This window comes from Nyctereutes procyonoides, unplaced genomic scaffold (assembly GCF_905146905.1).
Source record: "Nyctereutes procyonoides isolate TBG_1078 unplaced genomic scaffold, NYPRO_anot_genome, whole genome shotgun sequence".
NCBI lineage: Eukaryota > Metazoa > Chordata > Mammalia > Carnivora > Canidae > Nyctereutes > Nyctereutes procyonoides.
In genome coordinates, this window is record NW_026575033.1 from 7,034,045 (window position 1) to 7,051,926 (window position 17,882).

At 35.1% G+C, this 17,882-nt stretch overlaps 1 protein-coding gene across 4 annotated transcripts in view; it reads left to right on the forward strand.

The window, feature by feature from the left end:
* Positions 1–15,184, forward strand: part of CDK8 (cyclin dependent kinase 8) — a 115,427-nt gene extending 100,243 nt beyond the window's left edge. The window contains exons 7-13 of one of the 4 annotated variants that reach the window (XM_055317346.1): positions 4,050–4,193; positions 6,648–6,717; positions 7,491–7,563; positions 10,250–10,347; positions 11,003–11,081; positions 11,200–11,358; positions 13,902–15,184. In XM_055317346.1, the coding sequence (XP_055173321.1) occupies positions 4,050–4,193; positions 6,648–6,717; positions 7,491–7,563; positions 10,250–10,347; positions 11,003–11,081; positions 11,200–11,358; positions 13,902–14,027 (749 nt within the window). In that variant the 3' untranslated portion in view covers positions 14,028–15,184. The remainder of the gene's footprint in view (positions 1–4,049; positions 4,194–6,647; positions 6,718–7,490; positions 7,564–10,249; positions 10,348–11,002; positions 11,082–11,199; positions 11,359–13,901) is intronic. The other 3 variants (XM_055317347.1, XM_055317348.1, XM_055317349.1) reach the window with 3 other exon arrangements.
* The last annotated feature ends 2,698 nt before the right edge of the window (positions 15,185–17,882 follow it).

Genomic DNA, 17,882 nt, shown 5'->3' on the forward strand with positions numbered 1-17,882 from the left:
GTGAAAATTATTAAACTAGTCCTGTTTTTGAATACATATAATTACCTGTGTATACATTTGGTTATCTTTTTTATAAGTATATTTTAAGGGATGCCTGGGTGACTCAGCAGTTATGTGTCTGCCTTCGGCTCAGGGCATGATCCTGGAGTTCCAGGATCGAGTCCCACATCAGGCTCCCTGCATAGAGCCTGCTTCTCCCTCTGCCTGTGTCTCTGCCTCTCTGTGTGTGTCTCTCATGAATAAATAAATAAAATCTTAAAAAAAGTATTTTAAGTCTTTAGCATATAAACTAATACGATGTATAACTATTTTTTCAACTTAAAAGTGAGTATTTAAAAGCATTGTTACTTTTGATAAGACATATTAACAGACTACAAAGATAAGGAAGTGATTGCTTAATCTTGGCTGTTATCAACTTGAAAACTTGAGACTTTGAATTGATTTAAATTAAGTAAAAAATATGCCATCTTAGAAGCTTGTGACTCTGTTTATCTTTTTCTAAAGAAACTTATATTTTGAATATTGAAATTCCTATAACTTGTTATTCACTAGGACAATCTGCAGTCTAGCATTTTTGATGTGGGGCTCTTTCTCACAAAGCTACACTAGCAGCAATTTAGTAGATCCCCTTGTTCAAATGGCTTGGTAATTTGGAAAAGAGAAGCTCTTTCTTCATATTTTTCCTCTCTTCCTCTTCCTCATCAAAATTTATTGGATAACTATTAGGTAAACTTTTTAAAACTTAAGAGAAACTGAAATATACACAAATTAATCTGATTTATAGCCCTAGCTCTATCACTCAGGGTGTGTGCACACACGCATGCTCACCCTCATGCAAACCATTTAGTTCTTTAGCCTCATTTTTTGAAAGTGAGAATTTAGCCTCAGTCATCTCTTAGATCCCCTTCAACTTCAGAAGTTCTGTGACCTTGGAAAAACAACTGCTTCTGAGGTAGAGAGATTACAGAGGACACTAGGGTGCAGATTGAAACCAATCAGACCCTCTGCAGTGGTGATCCCCACCCCATGTACACCTGACTTGGCCAAGAGCAATCTTGGAAAGCATTTTCTCTTATGAAGACATTGGCTCAAAAATGTCTCGAAAGCACTTTTCTTTTATGAAGACATTTGTCAAAAATGTCAAAAATATCTTTTAAATCACTTTTTTTGAGAGAAAAATTGTACATAAACCATTTTTAATATAAATATTTAAAAACAGAATAAAGGAATAAAAATGAAACTTCTTCCTTAAATCCAGTCTCTCCCACACAATCCCATTCTGCGTATTACTTATGTAAGTAGCCTGAGGGTGCATTAAAGTATTCAACAAATTCCCCAGCCACAGTGAAAGCTGCTTATCAAGAACTTGCTTAGCATTTTTACTTACTTGTCAGATAGTTGTGTAGTTTGAGTGGCTGATAGAAGAACCTTTGTAGTTGAATGCACAGATTACTTGTTCAGTAGTTGATTTTAATAGCATCATTTAGAAGAGTGAAATCTGCTAGTGGAGTTTAGTGGATTATGTTAAACTGAGGCTACTAAGAAGCAGCGGAAAGAGCATAGGAGAAAAATGTTCCTACCCTCTATTACAAACAGATTTTAGTGCTGCAGTTTTTTATTCACTTGTACAAAACTGCAAGCCAAATAAGCCAAAGAGAGTCAATAATAGACTAGTAAACATTGTACTCCCAGTAACAAAGTTTAATTCAGTTTTGAGTGTTTTGGGGTTTTGTTTGGTTGACTTCATAGAGGCTGAAAGAGGAGTTTCAGTTTTTAATTAATCATCACTAAAGCAGTTTTAAAGTTTTATGGACTTTTAAACTCAGATGTTTGTTCTCAAATAACTGAATGCCCACTAATTATGTGGCATTCTATTAAGTGGGAAGTATACTATAAAATATCAAGCTCTACTCCCCGCCGAATTTGGATCTACATAGCATGCTAATTGCTGTCTACTTTGCCTAGTTAGCTCAATAGCTACACAAAGCGTCCCAGATTTTGAGAAATAGATGAGATTTATGTATTTTTATTTTGGAAAGTCTTTTCCCGAAGGAGGTAGGCAGGTGAACAGGGAAGGACTTTACCATGAAATTGGCACATTCTGGAAAAAAATAGGCAAGATAGGAAAGAGAGACTTATGTACACAGATTTAAAAATTGGTCTGAAATAATAGCCTGCTTAGCTAACTTAACTTCCTGATTAATGTCTGGATCAGGATTTTGAAGAAAGGAAGGATGATGAGATTGCTAAAAGTAAGAGATAATAAAAAAGATGCAGAGAAAGAGGTTATGAGGGCAAGGTTAATAAGCAAGGTTTAATAAACTATTTCTTCCTATTGTCTGACCTTTTATTTTAAAAGCAATATCGCTTTAAGGATAGCTACACCACTTACGTTTCATCTGCCTTTACATAGTTTTCTTCTTTAGAATTTTTCATAGCTAACCAGAATGTGTTGTTATGGTGTCTTTTGGGTGCTAGGAGTAGAGTTTTAAACATGCAAACTGACCCATAGGCTCTCTTTGTGATGCTCCTTAGCTTACCTTTTAAGTAAGATTATCATAAGTCAAGTTATCATATGGGGTACATATGTAAAAAGAATAATCACAAAATAATTTTTCTGTTACTAAAAACAAAATAGTTTGGCTTGTATCTCTTGATACTTTTCCATATGATGGTATTGGCTAACTTGGTTCTCTGATGTGGGAGAAAACTGATATGCAAACACAGTGTCCTTTTTAAAAATCACTTGCTTGTGCTCAGGGTGTTTAATCTTACTAAAAAGATTACTGACTTGTTAGTATGAAATAGAAATGTGATAATTTTACATTAAAGATCTATATTCCAATTTTAGAGTTTAGGAATTCTGAGTTATTTTATAAATTAACATTTTTTTCTCATTTTCTATGTATGTGACAGTTATTAACAGACCTGGGTAATTGGCTTTAATAAAATAGTGGTTTTTATTTTTCCCTCTATAGTTATTTGTATTTACCACAGGTTTTGGTTAGATCAGTCAAAACACACTCAAACTCATTGAATCTCTGCTGTGTGCACACCATTGTACTTAGTGTAGAGAAGTTAACTTTGTTGGTTTAGGACTTTGTTAAAGTAGAAACTGAGTAATTTCAGTTTTAAATTCTAAAGTGGCATGTAGATTTTTTCTCTGTTAATAACAGTTCTATTGAGTAAAAGTTTAATATGAATGAAAATTAGCTTAAATCTTAAAGTGAATGAAAGTTTGTTGTACTACAGAGGAATCCATTTGCCTGGCTTTTTATAAGTAAGTCTAGTGAATTTGTACCCTTTTCACCTGTCTTAAGGTAGGATTTTGCTCCCTGTTTTCTTGTCCTTATTAAATTGCAAAATCTGACACTATCGTTTCATAAAGAAATACGTTGAAGGAAAAACTGTTCAAGTAGAAATGCATTTTGATTAGGTGAGGCATTGTCTTTCTCCTATTGGAATAACACCTTGCTAATTAGTGCTAGCATGAGGGGATAATTATTAGACTTCACAAATTAGCATGTACATAAACTAAAGAAAAAATATTTCTACCTTAAAAAATTGGTGCTGATTGTTTTTGGCAAGTATGCCCAATTTCAAAGGCTATTTGGGTTTTCTGTTTTGGTTTTATTTTTTTGTTTAATTTTGTTTGTTTGTGGTTCCTATGCTCCATATGCAACTTTGTGTGTATTTCATAGATAAGGTATGTTTGAAGCATTTAAAAATTGCCAAAAATTTAGCTAATAAATTTGATTTGAACTTGGAATGAAGCCACTGGGTATAATGGAGATGTAATAGGGAATGAAAAATTGGGGTGGGTGGGGTGGGAATATATATTTACAAATAATATTCCATGATATTTTAATTATAATTGCTTTAGAAATTAATATGACTTATTAGGAAAAGAAAAGAAAGAAAAAACACTCCCCACCAAGATAAAAATGCATTTTCTTTTGGAAAGAACCACTTTATTTTCCTCCTTTCTTTTTCTTTTTTCCTTTCCTTTTTTTTCTTTTCTTTTTTTTTTTTTTCTTTTTGTTTTAAAGATATTTGGGCTATAGGGTGTATATTTGCAGAACTACTAACGTCAGAACCAATATTTCACTGTCGACAAGAGGACATCAAAACTAGTAATCCTTATCACCATGACCAGCTGGACAGAATATTCAATGTAATGGGATTTCCTGCAGGTACACATTATGTTTTTGTTTTTGTTTTTAAATCACTGTTGTTTGAACCTAGATATCTTCATTGGAAAGGTGTATATCTTTAGCTGATGGAAGCTACTCTTACTCAATTCTTTATATTTATGACTTGCATTAATCAAAGATCCTTAGGAATAGCAAAATTTATAGAGTTCACATATTAACATAAAGATATTTATGGGTTTTTTGAATTTGAGGAGTATATTTTTGTTTCATTTTATTTTTGTTTTGTTTTGTTTAATATTTGAAATGATAAAATATTTACGATCTCTGTATTAAAAGGTGCCTTTAATTCTTACAAAAGGAAACTAAATAAAATTCAGTGGTACGTATTTCTGTCTGGCAACACATATAATAATGCCAATATTTGGGATTTCAATACAAATTTTGAACATTTTTTATATTTAGGGCACTGTACAGAATCACATTATATTGAATAATAGAATTTTTTATCCTATAACCCTTGTTGGTAAGAACATTCTTTTAAGTGTTCTGTTAGAACAGCAACCTTGCCTGTACTGATTGGCAGCAGGGAGAAAGTTATTTAGGTGTCTCATCACAGGCGTTAGACCTCTCCAACTATATCCCCGCCCCTTGTTATGCCATAGCATGGTAGTTCATCAGTCACCAAAACTCTCCCCAGAAGTCTAGAATAATGAAAATGGCTAGCCAGGTATTTATTAGAAATTGTTTCTTATTAGGAATTATTCTCAGGTCAGAATAACTCTAGACTAACACAGAAATACTTGGGAGTTACATTTTCATGTTCCTTATAGGAGTGTTAACACAGATACTACCTTTCTGCAGAATTGGTCAATGGGTCTGTGAAGACTACTTTATTGTGATGAGAATTTTATTTGTTCACTGAATATTTGAGGACCTGCCATCATGTGCCAGGCACTGTGTTATGCATAAAATAATGTTGATATAACAGGCATGATTCTTGCCTTGTTGGAGTTTATATTGTACTGCTCTAAATAGAAATGTTTAAATAATAGCTATGGTTTGAGTAGATGGAGAAGAATGACCTTTTCTTTCCACTTCTGAATGTGTCCACCATTTCTAAATTCCGAGGGAAAGGAACATGGTTTACAAGGGGATGGAAGAGGGGGTGGCCTCTGTAGGGATGATTCTTAATGTGTAGTTCAACAGTTAGGGGAGGCTCAGCTTATAAGAAATTTGAAAAGCAGACAGTAGGGTTTAGATTTAATGTGCAGAAGAATGAGAATCCATGATAAGTTCTTGAGAACTAGTGACATGGTTTGTTATATTTTAGATTACTATGCTAATGGTAGGTACAAATCAGTTAAAGAGAGGTAACTGAAGTCAGGGAAGCCAGCTGTTTGCCTGTATTATAACAGTACTCCAGGTGTAAAGTGATAAATGAGATGGAGAATAAAGGACAAATAGGGACTTTTTTTTAATAGGAAGTATATAATTGAGGGAAAAGCAAAAGATTGCTCAATCTAGCTTGAAAAATGTCTAGCTTGAGAAATTGACAAAATAGAGAAATTGGAGCAAGGAAATAATTAAGGAGAAAGCCCCATCGAGGAGTTTAAAGTATATATTCAGTTGACTTTACAGTGTGATATCTTTGGGGGAGAGGTAGCACATATGTGTATAAGTAAGTCGAAGGCAAACTTCTAAAGGCCATTTAAAGGCTAGTGGTGTGGTTAATTAAGCTACCTGTTGTAGTACCACTGCATCAGGTAGTCTTTCAGTACAAGTCCATTGATAGTAATGGAGAAAAGCAGCCATCTAGCATGAGCAACTCTAAGGCCAGCAAGACTAACTGGAACCTGTTCTACCTAATGTAAGGAGCTGGGGTTGTTTTTGTTAATGTTACTGAAACTAGCCAAGCCACCAGCGACTTATTTACATACTAGTTCTGTCCTGCCCTGTTCTATTCCAGACAGTTTTTGCTTCTTACATTGCTTGCTGATGTAAAGCAGTATATTTAGTAAAGTGAAAGTAAGGAGAGCCATGTAAAAAAAAAAAAAAAAAGAAAAAAGGCAACTTACACCTATGGAGAGGAAAGATACTACATTTGTCATTGAAGAGACTGGATGTTGATTTAACCAAGAAATTGGGTGGAAAGGGGGAAAAAGTGGTTTTACAAACAAAAGTAGAATTATTTAGTAATAGAAATACTTATTAATAACTTATTTCTCTCTACTTATAGAAATTGTGGTAACTTATAGTAAATTACATAGAAAGTAGGCACTAAAAAGATAGACTTATAGAGATCTAATCAGGGATCAGAATTGTATTTATAGGTCAAGATACGATGTTTACTATAGTTAATTATTTATTTGAGGTCTGTGTTTTCCTGGAGGTTCAAAGTATATAGGACATGTAATGAAAATTGAGGCAACTTTTGTTAAAATTCTTGAGAATAGGAACTTAGACAACATAAAATTTTATCAATGTATTTCACAGATAAAGATTGGGAAGATATAAAAAAGATGCCTGAACATTCAACATTAATGAAAGATTTCAGAAGAAATACGTAAGTTGGAAATAAAGTAGATCCTTTGTTGGTTTTTGCTTTTCTAGAATATTCAATATAAGTTGAATACTCAAGAGAATACTGAACATAAGCTTATTCTAATAAATAATTTTATTTATTAACAAATATTTTCTTTTTTAAGATGTTTAAATGATATAAAGAAGGTAAACAGCTGATTTTAGCAGCTGATTGGGATATGAGAAAAAAAACTTTCCATATTTATTACTTTCTGAAAGTGAACATCAGTGGAAAGGATCACAGCAGTAAGAGACTAGAATAAGCAGCCTTGCTAATAGTCACTTGCCCACCCACCTGAATTGTGTAGTGATTTTAAGCAAGTTGTAATAGAGAATAAGAAATGTTTCATTTATTTACAATGCAAGATCAGAACATTGGGAGAGGATAGTTTATAGGCCTATAACAAATTTTTAAAAATTTTACATTCATTTTAAAATTCCTAGTAAGGCTGAATTAAACATCTAACCCATATGTTATTTAAGAGAATTGTTGAAATAGCAGTCATATTAAAAAAATGCTATTTAGTATACATTATATATTAAATTATCTTGTGTTTATTTAGTGGCATCCATTCATAGGTGACTAGTGTGAATATTGAATGAAATATGAAACTGATAATGCTATGCTGATTATTCCATTTTCAATATGTATATTCTGTATTGGTTGTGATTAAAATAATTGTTTGTAAAACCTTCGGCCAATGTAAAATTAACTTCAAAATCTAATATAGATATTTCATAGTATTTCTCTTTCAGGTATACCAACTGCAGCCTTATCAAGTATATGGAAAAACATAAAGTTAAACCAGATAGTAAAGCATTCCACTTGGTAAGCTTTAGAGAACAATAATAAATTTTTTTCCCCCTGGTTAGCTAACCAGAGGTTTTTTGGGTCATTTACATGGTTACTTAGCACTCTTAGAGTACTTTAATGCGGACATCTTGTTGGTACATATTAGTAAAGGCATGAAAATACTTGTTTTTCCAAACCCATAACATGGTTTAACAGACTAATGTTTGGTCATTTGATTTTTAGAAGATATTTATTGTACCGTGTCTGTCAAGAATATTTTTAAAATTACATTTATTGGTTTTCACCAGTTATTTAAAAATTTCAAATATTTCAGAGAAGAATCTAAAAGAAAACCATCCCATTACTCAGAAATAGGTTTTACAGATTATTTTGTATTTTAACTCTTTGAAAGATTGTTTATAAAATTTTTAACTCCTATGATACTCTGACAAGCTTGGTTATTAGAAGTCTGTCAGTGATGGTGTGTGCTACTTGCTTTCTCTGTAAGAATATGAGAGATTAGGTATTTATTACTGTATAATGAAAAAATAGTTTGACCTAGAATCTAAATGAATCCATGTGCTATTGTAATTTATGAGATTGTATTCAACTGTTGCCAACTTAAACTTGTTTACAATAAAATTTCCACTTTTATATTTTAACAGTTAAAAATGATTTTTGGTTTTATGTTTTCTTAAAAAGTTATATAACATACAATGGGGAAATTTCAGGGAGCTGGTTGTATTGTATTTGGTTTAAAATTCTTTTAATCCTTTATTCTCAGTATTTTTAAATGAATTCATTAAATGGGAATTTTTTTTGCCTTGAAAGTATTATATTTTCCTTTATTACAGTACCAGGCCTCTTGCAAACATTACTTCTCCCTCTGCTTTTTTTCTCTGTCTACTGCTTCTACACCTTCTATTTATTTTTATATCATGTCATATATTTCATATCTTATCACAACTTAAAAAGCAGTGCCTAAAAAAAAAAAAAAAAAAGGCAGTGCCTAACCTACCTTATCACCACACAATATATTATCCAAATAATGGATTCTTTTAGTATGCTTACAACAGGACCCAAATAGGAAGGTAAGTTAGATCCTTCAAAATTATGGACTTATTTATTCTAACAAAATAACAATAATAGTGGTAGACTGAAAGTCAAAATTTAAGGGCCTTCCTCTTACTTCCTCCCAACTTACCTGCTATTCAGTGTAGTCTAAAGGGATTCTCACAACCATCAACATTGAAATTCCAGAGATTCCCTCACAGCTTATTTCCTTTTTTACTGGGGTGACCTAGCTTGTGTGGGCCCATCTGAAAGCTCTAATGTAACTCCATTAAAACTGTTGAGCATTTTAAATGGTAAATCCATGCTTTTCCTTTCAACTCTAAAATAAAGTGCTTCCACTAAAATATCAGATCATCAAAATTAAATTTAAATCTCACCATCCCAGCATTTCTTCTGTATTTTTAAATATTTCATGTCCTTCTGTCCTCTGATTGTATCTTCTTCCATCAAGTCTCAACACATCTGTGAGTGTTCAAGAGTGGTCCTAGTCCACGCACCATAGTACTTGGTGGAAAGGCAGCTTCTCGGACTCCTGCCCAGATATCCCAGTCAGAGTTCTGAGAGTGGGGCCTAGCAGACTGTTTCAGAAGTGCTCCAGGGGCGATTTTGATGTACTCTGAAGTCTGAAAAATTACCATGTTAGCTCAAAGAGGACAAACTAAGAGACCACTATTTAGATTAGCTCTTAAATCCCCTACTAAAATCAAATGTTCTGAAATAAATAAATAAATAAATAAAATAAAAAATAACCTCAAATATTTTTGTTCATAAAGTCTTAAATAAACTATGTTTTAACCAAAAAAATACTGAATTTTCACATTAGTGTGACATTTTTATAGGTAGCAAAATAATAATAATACATCATGCTTTCTTTGTGTCAGGTACCCTTAGAATTGCTTTCCATATATTAACTCATTTAATTCTGAAAACAAACCTATGGTAGTTGGCACTATTTTTAATATCCATTTGACAAATGAGGTTGCAAAGAGATTAAGTAACTTGTCCAAAGTCACTCAGATAATAAAGGTCAAGTCAAGACTTGAACCCAAGTAGTATTCTTTGAGTCTCCATTCATAACCCCTTTGTACTTCACAAGTTCTGTATCAAGCACCATATTTATTTAGACAGGGATAACACTGGCCAGGAGAGCTTTCTCTGATGATCTGTGCTGTGCAATAGGATAACTCCTAGCCACATGTGGCTCTTGAGCTCTAGAAATGTACCTGATATGATTGAGAAATTGATTTTTTTTAAGTTTAATTTGGTTTTAAATCTAAATAGTCACATGTGACTAGTCTATTATTTGTGTTATAATAGTTTTTTTCCCTTTATAGAAAAAGAATAGAAAATATAAGAGTTTAGTCTTGTTCTAAATTGGACAAAACAATTTGCATAATGTAGATCATTGGTTTAGAATAAGGTAAGGTTTTGTTTACTTCTTAGAACCAAGTAAGATCATGATTATTAGAATTACTAAATGTGAATTACTATGTTAAATGTAATAATCCAGTTTTTCTCTTGTTAATTTGGTGGAATAAATACCTTTCAAATTGTAGTGTTTCATCAAAAAACATGTACATCCCACATATAGCCAAGGATATAACTATGAGAAGTAACACAATAATGTTTTTATGATTTATTATTTCAGCTTCAGAAGTTACTTACTATGGACCCAATAAAGCGAATTACCTCAGAACAGGCTATGCAGGATCCCTATTTCTTAGAAGATCCACTTCCTACATCAGAGTAAGTGATCAGTTTATTAACTCATCAGCATGATAGAATTTTCTGGAGTGTGCTTGTTTGAGTTGTCAACTCCAGGTTGCCACTCGTATTACATGGGGACCTAGGGAAATCCCAATGACATGAGCTCTGGTGACTGAGGTGTCATTTAGGGCTTTTACAGTGAAAAGGCATTCCTGTTCATGTCTTGCTTTATGAAACATTACCAGCTTTATTTTCAGCCGTGCCCCAATTATTCAGTGACAGGTTAATTATGCATGCTGTAGCTCACTCAGACTCACTGAGATGGCCCACTGCTTACAGTTACCATGTCATCTCTTATGTGTAGAAGGGAGAGTAAAAAAAAAAAAAAAAATTGGGTTCAAATAGTGACATTTCCACTGGAATCTATATTTGGATTGTAATAATAAAAGAGTGAGTCTGGGATAAAAGAAAGTTGAGTCATATTCGATGATTGTTGATTATTTTCACACAATGAAAAACCTTCCCATGGCCTGCTACAATGTCCCTGGTTAGAAGAAAAGATTCATTTTGGCACAGTTGCATGAAGGGTGCTCATTTTACAAATAAGGACACAAAGTCCATCTTAAAAGATTAAAATGAAGCATCTGAGATACTGATTAGCATACTAGAAATTTTCTTTTTTTGTTGTGAGCAGCGTTTTTGCCGGTTGTCAAATCCCTTACCCAAAACGAGAATTTTTAACAGAAGAAGAACCCGATGACAAAGGAGACAAAGTAAGTATTAAAGTACATTTGGCTACTGCTTGTTTTATTCCATCTATCGTAACATTTTCTTGTTTGTATTTGGTTCTCCTTCTGAGTTGAACTTTATTTTTCTGTTTAACCAATTGAGAAGAACCAGCAGCAGCAGCAGGGCAATAACCATACTAATGGAACCGGTCACCCAGGGAATCAAGACAGCAGTCATACACAGGGACCCCCATTGAAAAAAGTGAGAGTTGTTCCTCCTACCACTACCTCAGGTGGACTCATCATGACCTCAGACTATCAGGTATTTCCAGTTCATTGTGTATTGACTGGCCATATCAGTATTTGTAGATGGGTTTGTGACCTAAGAAAATGCTGACCTTCATGTCCCCGGGGAAAATATAGTGATGTGAGTGTTACTGGCACAGCAGAGTACTGACTGTGGTACCGGACAGGGGGCCGACTTTTGAACTAAACAGACCTGGAATGATCAAACTTAAATTATGCCATTTATGAACTGTGTGACCTTGGACAAATAAAATTTCCTGGCCTTTTCACCTGTAAAATGAGACTAGCCAAGCCTTGCTTGTAGTTGTTATAGGAATAGACATGATAAGTCCTAGCACCTGACTTATAGTAGGAGCTCAGTCAGTATTGTGCATTGTTTTGAAACAACAGTATATCAAGAATGATTAAGAATGATTAAGAAAGCTACATCTAAGGCTTTCAGGGGCATCTGGATGACTTGGTCTGTTAAGCTTCTGCCTTTGGCTCAGGTCATGATTCCAGGGTCCTGGGATTGAGCCCGTATCAGGTTCTGTGCTCAACAAGGAGCTTGCTTCTCCTTCTCCCTCTCCCCTCTGCTCATGTTCTCTCTTGGTTGCTCTCTCTCAAGTAAATGAATAGCATCTTTAATAAAAAAACACAGACTTTCAGATCCCAGCCTAGCCACTGACTTTGGGTAACCTTGAGTAAAGTAATTCAGAGATGTTCTCAGTTTTCTCATTTGTAGAAGTGATGATGGCAAGTGTGAGGTGGTAACAAGGATTAAATGAGAGGACGTACACTAAGGCACAGTGGCTAGCATGCCATAGTGCTTAACAGATGTTACCACTTTTTATCATTTTTATTATCATTATCATCAAAATTATTAGTAGTGTTCATAGTATGCAGTAAGCATTTACTAAGTGGTGGTGGTGGTGCTGGTGATAACTAATAATAAGAGTTTGTTGAGTGCTTACTATGCCAGCTTTTTTACTGAACATGAAACTTACATTATTTCCTTTGATCATTATGGGAACTCTGTGAGTAAGGGTTATTGTCATATCAGAGATGCTCAGAGAAGTTAAAGAACTTTCACATATTTACCTGTTGAGCTGGGGGTAGACCCAGGATACAGGCTCAGATCTGACAACCAAGACTGCTCTGTTGCCTGCCTGTAGATCCCATCAAGTGGTATTGTCAGTTTCTTTGCAGAAAGACAACTTGGAAAATCATATACCACCTCCCTGCTTAATTCTAACCATATTGCCAACTTACGGATCTCAGTGTGGAAAGGACACTGAAAACTCAACCACTTAGAGTTATTTACCTACTGAAAGACAAAAGATCTTCCTGAACTAGTAAGGTTCCCAGAGCTTGCTCCTACCCATCAGGAGTCAAATCTTAACTCTTTGCTTTGGTTAAGGAGAGGTCCAGTCTACCAAACCATGAAATTCTTGTCTGCCTGGGTAGTAAGTCTCTTCCAGGAAACTAAACAAGGTAATCAAGGACAGACATCTCTGGAGGTTGATGTTTGTTCTGGCATCTCTTTCTCCCTATCCAGATGGGAAGAGTGTATCCCTTTTGGCTCAAGAATGTATTTGCACACTAAGATCATGGCATCCTTAGAATGAAGCAGAGCAGTGCTTGGCCTTTTGCTTCTGAAACCAAAAAATTGCTCTGCTTCTTTGTTTCTTGATGTTATCATTATGGTTGGTTTTTGTAGGTGATTCCAAAAAGTATTTCTGACTATAATTTCATGTGTCCACTCTTCTTAAAATGTTATTTTGCTAGAGTTGGCAGAATTTAGAATTATATGATATGAATATACTTTAAAAGAGGAAGGTAATAAATTATGGTAAATCAGTTATCATATTTGTCTTTATATGAGCGAGAGGTGCAGGAATGGGAATAACAATATAACAGACCAAAATCACGGGACTCTTATACTCACATTGTTCTTTCCCTTTGTGCTCTTTTTAGAACTGAGAATACATTCTTCTTACATTTCTATAATTATAAACCTATTTTTATAAACTTATTTTGTACGTAATTTGTAGCAGAAAATAAGATTCATTAAAGGGCATAAAAATATTTAATGCCAAAGCAAATGATTCTGCGGTACCTTTCCTTGTCCTGTTCATTTTTATCCTTTAGTGACACGTGTGTTGGGAGGTTTCTGTTGAAGAAACTAGCATGTAAGTTAGCTTTGAATTTCTTAGGGTATGTATCATTAAGTTCATGTATAAACATCTCAACCGAATTAATTATTACTTATCAGGTAGTTACAAAACAGCTTAAAGGGAGGATTACTGCTGTAGAAAAACAAAGAACTGCACAGCAGGGTCATGAGACTCAGCTTAGTATTGTTTACTGGCACTACTTCTGACCATCCTAAAGAAAACTGGTATTAAAAGATTTGGGGTTTTTGTCATTTTCATTCTAAAACTAGTACATGGCACAAGATTTTTAAATTCTCACTGTCTTGAAATAAATGACATTTCAAACCTATGCCTTGCTAGCTTGAGGTAGAGCCAACTTGTAAAAACACCTGACTCTCATTTCTCCTTCGTTCTTCTTCCCCAGCGTTCCAATCCACATGCTGCCTATCCCAACCCTGGACCAAGCACATCACAGCCACAAAGCAGCATGGGATACTCAACTACCTCCCAGCAGCCTCCACAGTACTCACATCAGACACACCGGTACTGAGCTGCGCTGGACTGTTGTCAATGCACTGTTGCTAGCGCTGCAGGACTCTGACGGTGCAGCTCTCTGCAGGAACCTGGGATGGGCCATGGGAATGTACTGTACACCCACATCCTCAAACTGTCCAGTAGCCAAGTTCCACCACTTTTCACAGATCGGGGTAGTGGCTTCCAAGTTGTACCTATTTTGGAGTTAGACTTGAAAGAAAGTGCTAGCACAGTTTGTGTTGTGGATTTGCTACTTCCATAGTTTACTTGACATGGTTCAGACTGACCAATGCATTTTTTTCAGTGACAGTCTGTAGCAGTTGAAGCTGTGAAATGTGCTAGGGGCGAGCATTTTGTCGTTGTATGTGGTGAATTCTTTCAGTGTAACAACATTATCTGACCAATAGTACACACACACACAAAAGTTTAACTGGTACTTGAAATATACAGTATATGTTAACAGAATAATCAAGACTCAAAATGAGATTATTTTGGTACATCCTTCATTTTAGTGTCTTATCAGTGGGTTGATTCATTTTCTACATTAATCAGTGTTTTTCGACCAAGACTATTGCTTGGGTTTTTTTGAAAGTATAAAAGCCACATAGTTTTTCCAGAAAGGTATCAAAACTCCCAAAGATTAATTTCCAACTTATAAGTTTGTTTTTATTTTCAATCTATGACTTGACTGGTATTAAAGCTGCTATTTGATAGTAATTAAATATGTTGTCATTGATATAAACCTGTTTGGTTCAGCAAACAAACTGAAATGATTGTCATAGACAGTGTTTTATTTTTCCTGTTGGTGTTGCTGATTAGTGAGCATGCTTTAAGACGAAAAAAGCATGAATGATAACTTCCTCTGAAAGGTGCGGCATCCAATTCAGATATTTTGTCCTGATTTTAAAGCTGGTTGGTGTAGTGCTATTAAAATTTTGTTCAGTTAATTTTCTTTTTTAAAACTTGTTCGCACGTTGTTTAGGGTGCCCTTACTTCAGCAAAGGAGAAAGAGTAGGAGAGCCTTAGAATTTTTGAGGAAAAAAAAAAAAAACCTATAACATACAATGTACTGTATCAAACTATTTTACATGAATGACACAAGTATTCTGAATTTAAAAAAAATTGAACATTGTTAAAAACAAGGTGTTATGTAATAAATTTATTTTTCATAAATCAAAATATGGAGTCAGCTCTATTTTTATATACACAAACGTGTTTTATTTTAAAGCATGTCTTACCAAGTGGCCTCTAAGTAAATCTCTTCAGTTGTTTTCCTTAATAATGTCTATATTTTCTGCCTCCGTAGTAGAGTGGAGTAATGAGTTACATGATTTAGATATGGGTTCTTTTCTCTCTGTTCTATAATAGATGTGGAATAGACACCTTTCTAATTGAAAGAGTTATGATGAACCTTCCATTTCGAGAATAAGGCCTAATTCTGTGTTATACTGAGAACAGTTTGTTTTAGCCCAAATAATTACTTTTCCTCCCTCCTTCAGCGTAAGACACAGAAGATTAAAAAAAAAAAAGCTAACATAGTTTTTTTCTTAAAAATTCAACTCATTCATATAAAAACATTCTAAAACATTTGAAGCACAGAAGAGTTCCAGTCCTGATAAGTCTGACTATAGCAGCAAGGATAATTTAGGAGCTGAATATGCATTTCCATGTTGTCTTCCCACTGCAGCTCCTCCACACAGCACATGGATCTGATCTTAGAGCTTCGTTCTCAGCACAGTCAGGAGCTCCCCTCTGATCACAGACTGAGTCACAGTCTCATTTTTGCCGATCTTACCCTAACCATGTCTTCTTGTTTCCCTTCACTCAAATTGTCTTCTGTTTTTCCTCCCTGCCTTTGATACAGTGGCTTCCAACCTTAGTGGGCATGAAAATCATCTGCAGTTTGTGGCCTCTGGGTCTAGTCCCAGAGGTTGAGTCAGGGGAATAGGGAGGGACATGGAATCTTCATTTTTATTTTTATTTTTTTATTTTTTTTATTTTTTTATTGGAGTTCAGTTTGCCAAAATATAGCATAACACCCAGTGCTCATCCTGTCAAGTGCCCCCCCTCAGTGCCCATCACCCAGTCACCCCAACCCCTCCACCCACCTCCCTTTCCACTACCCCTTGTTTGTTTCCCAGAGTTAGGAGTCTCATGCTCTGTCACCCTCTGATATTTCCCACTCATTTTCTCTCCTTTCACCTTTAATCCCTTTCATTATTTTTTATATTCTCCAAATGAATGAAGCCATATAATGATTGTCCTTCTCCGACTGACATACTTCACTCAGCATAATACCCTCCAGTTCCATCCACGTTGAAGCAAATGGTGGGTATTTGTCATTTCTAATGGCTGAGTAATATTCCATTGTATACCTAGACCACAGCTTCTTTATCCATTCATCTTTCGATGGACACTGAGGCTCCTTCCACAATTTGGCTATTGTGGACATGGCTGCTAGAAACATCGGGGTGCAGGTGTCTCAGTCTTTCACTGCATCTATATCTTTGGGGTAAATCCCCAGCATTGCAATTGCTGGGTGGTAGGGCAGGTCTATTTTTAACTCTTTGAGGAACCTCCACACAGTTTTCCAGAGTGGCTGCACCAGTTCACATTCCTACCAACAGTGCCAGAGGGTTCCCCTTTCTCCACATCCTCTCCAAAATTTGTTGTTTTCCGTCTTGTTAATTTTCCCCATTCTCACTGGTGTGAGGTGGTATCTCATTGTGGTTTTGATTTGTATTTCCCTGATGGCAAGTGATGGGGAGTATTTTCTCATGTGCTTGTTGGCCATGTGTATGTCTTCTTAGTGAAATTTCTGTTCATGTCTTTTGCCCATTTCATGATTGGATTGTTTCTTTGCTGTTGAATTTAATAAGTGCTTTATAGATCTTAGATACTAGCCCTTTATCTTATAGGTCATTTGCAGATATCTTCTCTCATTCTGTAGGTTGTCTTTTAGTTTTGTTGACTGTTTCTTTTGCTGTGCAGAAGATTTTTATCTTAAGTCCCAATAATTCATTTTTGTTTGTTTCTCTTGCCTTCATAGATATATCTTGCAAGAAGTTTCTGTGGCCAAGTTCAAAAAGGGTGTTGCCTGTGTTCTCCTCTAGGATTTTGATGGATTCTTGTCTCACATTTAGATCTTTCATCCATTTTGTGTTTATCTTTGTGTCTGGTGTAAGAGAATGGTCTAGTTTCATTCTTTTGCACGTGGCTGTCCAATTTTCCCAGCACCATTTATTGAAGAGACTGTCCTTTTTCCAGTGGATAGTCTTTTCTGCTTTGTCAAATATTAGTTGACCATAGAGTTGAGGGCCCATTTCTGGATTCTCTATTCTGTTCCATTGATCTATGTGTCTGTTTTTGTGCCAGTACCAAACTGTCTTAATGATCACAGTTTTGTAGTACAACTTGATATCCAGCATTGTGATGCCCCGGCTCTGGTTTTCTTTTTCAATTGGAATCTTCATTTTTAACAAATTCCTCAGTTGATGCAGTAGCCTGAGGAACACACAGTAAGAAGAGCACCTTCAAGCTGCTCTAAAGATTGAGCAGACAGTAGCAGTTGAGTCAGTGGCTTGGAGAGACGGCTGCCCTGTTGACAACCCACCTTCTCCTGCATAAATTTTTAAAAGCAGAGCCCATTACAAGTTCCACTGTAACTGTTGGAAACTCCAAGGGCACAGTTCTCAGATTTTTAAATTTCTTTATCAACCCCCATTCTTGGAGTGATCCTGGATGGTCTTGAGGAGTTCAACTTGTTGGTGTCCATCAAATTTACATATCGAGCCTATTTCATATATAGTTCCAGATTCACGTATTTAATTGCATCTCTGACACATAAATAACATAACCCAGACACACACCA